Raw genomic sequence first — 3336 nt, forward strand, 5'->3', positions numbered from 1 at the left:
GTGTGGATAGGATTGCAGCCGTAATCTGATTAATCTGGCTGATCTTCACAGCCCTTTACAAATAGATTTTTCAGAAAGAGCAAAGAATTCTGTATATTGGACTAAAATTGTTCTGGTATGAAGAACAGAGACAGGAACCACCAGTTCCACCCAGAAAAACGAGAGCAAGAAGGTTTAGGTTCTAGTCATAGTTGGGGGGGGGGGTTCGAAATTCAGAATGGTAAGGGGAATGAGCAGAATCTGGAGGTTTAACAGTATCCCATTTGTTTTTCCCACCAGAGCCAGCCATCAAGATGAATGGATCCACCGTTACACAGTTTATCTTGCTGGGCTTTTCTGGCTCCCAGTCTGCTCAGTTGTTAGTTTTACTTCTGGTCTTGACCTGCTACACCATTGTCCTTGTGGGCAACTTGCTGATCATGGTGACTGTGTGGACAGACACCAAGCTATTTCAATGCCCCATGTATTTCTTCCTTGCCAATCTGTCCCTCCTTGACATATCTTTGGGGTCGGTGGCAACCCCAAAACTACTGACTGATCTATTGTTTAGTGGCTGTACAATTTCTTATGGAGAATGTATGGTCCAGATATTTACTGCCCACTTCTTGGCAGGTGTAGAAGTTTTCGTCCTCAGTGTGATGGCCTATGATCGCTATGTGGCCATCTGTCACCCGCTGAGGTACACGACCATCATGGATCGGCAGCACTGCCTCAGTCTTCTCATACTTTGCTGGGTAGGAGGTCTCATTCATGGCATCTTCCAAGCAGTGGTCACCGCCCAGCTACCATTATGTGGACCGAATATCCTGGACAATTTCTTCTGTGACATCGCACAGTTAAAAAAATTGGCCTGTTCAGACATCTATGTGAGTGAGATGCTCTATGTTTACAGTGACAGTTTGATCATTCTACCCAACCTTCTGACCTTGCTGGTTTCATACGTCACCATCTTGGCCACTCTCTGTGGCCGTTTTGGGAAGGGTGGCAGGAAGGGACTCTCCACCTGCGGCTCCCACCTGATGGTAGTCTTCCTCCTCTATGGTCCCCTTTTATTTGTGTATATGAAGCCCTCTGCCACTTCAAAAGTGGACAAGATGGCCAGCATCTTCTACATGATAGTCACCCCTGCCCTCAATCCTCTCATTTATAGTCTGAGGAACAAAGAGATGAAAGGAGCCCTGGGGAAGTTGAAGAATAAATGTAAACATTTCCTGCTCAATCATCAGGAGTAGACATGTGGAACCTCCTTTTCCTGTCTTCTGTTCTTCAAATAGATAAAGAGAGAAAATATTCTGACAAATACATAAAGTCTGGGTTTTCATAAGGAGGAGATGAAGGTTTATATCATTCATATTAATTACAAACATTTAGCTAACATGAGGGATACAATTTATGGAAATGGGCAGCCAAGGGGTATGCAAGTGAAAAAAGATTGGGTACCACTGCAGGAGAACTATGAATCAAAGCCTTCTTTAAGGTGCCTGATGTGTTAAGCCAGAGGATCTACATATAACATACACCTTATAACACATAACTAGGAGTGTGCAATTCAATAGACAGCAGAGAGACAAGCAACAAGGAATTACTGTGAGCATGTGCAGTAGCTGGTAGTTGCAACCCTATTTTCTCAGAAGTAGACCCATTGCTTTCCATGGGTGTTATTCTTAAGTAATGGTACACTGAATTGTAGCCTCGGACTATGTTTCAAAAGGAAACAAGGATGATATCCTGGTGTTTAAAAAAAAAACAGACTTCTGGAAAGTATTTGCAAGATGGAAGGAGGCTTGACTGAATTAAAAGGAAGCTTTTAGTGGGAGAATAAAAGGTGAACTTTGGCTGGAGCTTTGCCCTGGAGGGTTGTCTTGGAGATTAACAACCCTCTAACGATCACTGCATTGCTTCTGTAGCTTTGCTTGCACAAGTTGCTTGAAAAACCCTGACCCCTGACCAAGGCGATGAACTAAGCGTGATTTATTGGCAGAAATTCTCACCCTATGGGCGAGTCTCTATGGTTCCTCTGAGGGTGCATCATTGATACAGGTTAGGTCTACCCTTTATCACCACTTAAACAGAAGTATACTCTTCCTATGCAGGGTTCCTCAGAATACCAGCCATGAGGTTTTTATGCTCTAGTCTCAGATGTTAGCTGTCTGGAATGATTTCCCAGTTGACCCTAGTGGAAAATTTGTGTTGACCCGGGTGGATTTTTTATTTGGAAGGTGTGTCCTCCTTTCACTTCTAACCTGATAGTCCGCTAAGCTAATAAGAACAGCCCTGCTAGATCAGGCCATAGACCCATTTGGTCTAGCTTTCTGTATCTCACAGTGGCCCACCAAATGCCCCAGGGAGCACACAAGACAACAAGAGATCTGCATCCTGTTGCCAATCCTTGCATCTGGTATTCTGAGATAATCCACTTCTAAAGGCAGAGCATACAGCTTCTGAGACAGGCCCCAGCAGGGCTCTGAGGTTCATCTACCCCTTTCCTGGCACCAAAGGTCCACCAAGTAAATTTTGAGCCAGATGCTGTTGTTCAGCGAAAGCACCCTTATTTGACTCTTAGGAGAATTAAAAGAAGATCACTAAAATTGAGTGTTGGGAGAGTTAGAACAGACAAAAGAAAACATTTCTTTACCCAGTGTGTAGTTAGTCTGTGGAACCCCTTGCCACAGGAAGTGGTGATGGTATCTCACCTAGATGGCTTTAAGAAGGGATTGGACAGATTTCTGGAGGAAAAGTTCATCACAAGTTACAAGCCATGATGGGTACGTGCAACCTCCTGATTTTAGAAGGGGGTTACCTTGAATGCCGGATGCAGGGGAGGGCACCGGGGCACATGGTGTGTCTTGCTGTCTTGTGTGTTCCCTGAAGCATTTGGTGGGCCACAGTGAGTTGCAGGAAACCAAACTAGATGGACCTACGGCCTGATGCAGTGGGGCTCTTCTTATGTTCTTAAGGAACCCATGCTTGCCGCACCGAGGATACTTGTGGTGTAAATTAAATAAGGGCACAATTCTATGAATGTCTACTTAGAAGAAAGTCCTATTGTGTTCACTGGGGCTTACTCCCAGGAAAGTGCATATTAAATTGCAGCCTAAATCAACTAACCAGCTTCTGCATTTGAGAAAAGGGACATTTGCCCTCTATACTTCTGTTGTCTGCAGGAGTTTCAAAGACTTCTTTCATTCTAAAGTTTACAAGAACTTCAGCATCAACTTAATTTGTAATTAACCCCTTTGGGACTGAACAGCAGTCAGCACTGTCCAGGCTGCTGACGTCTTTGTCAACTGGAGAAAGAGGCTTTGTACAGAGAGTGTGAAATGTCAGGACCTCAGA

At 44.3% G+C, this 3336-nt stretch overlaps 1 protein-coding gene across 1 annotated transcript; it reads left to right on the forward strand.

Moving 5' to 3' along the window:
- Window positions 1-293: 293 nt before the first annotated feature.
- On the forward strand, window positions 294-1232 carry LOC136653965 (olfactory receptor 4Q3-like). Its single transcript, XM_066630827.1, has one exon. It carries the CDS (start codon window positions 294-296, stop codon window positions 1230-1232), a length of 939 nt encoding a protein of 312 aa, XP_066486924.1.
- Window positions 1233-3336: the final 2104 nt, after the last annotated feature.

This window comes from Tiliqua scincoides, chromosome 5 (assembly GCF_035046505.1).
Source record: "Tiliqua scincoides isolate rTilSci1 chromosome 5, rTilSci1.hap2, whole genome shotgun sequence".
In the NCBI taxonomy this organism is placed as follows: Eukaryota; Metazoa; Chordata; class Lepidosauria; order Squamata; family Scincidae; genus Tiliqua; species Tiliqua scincoides.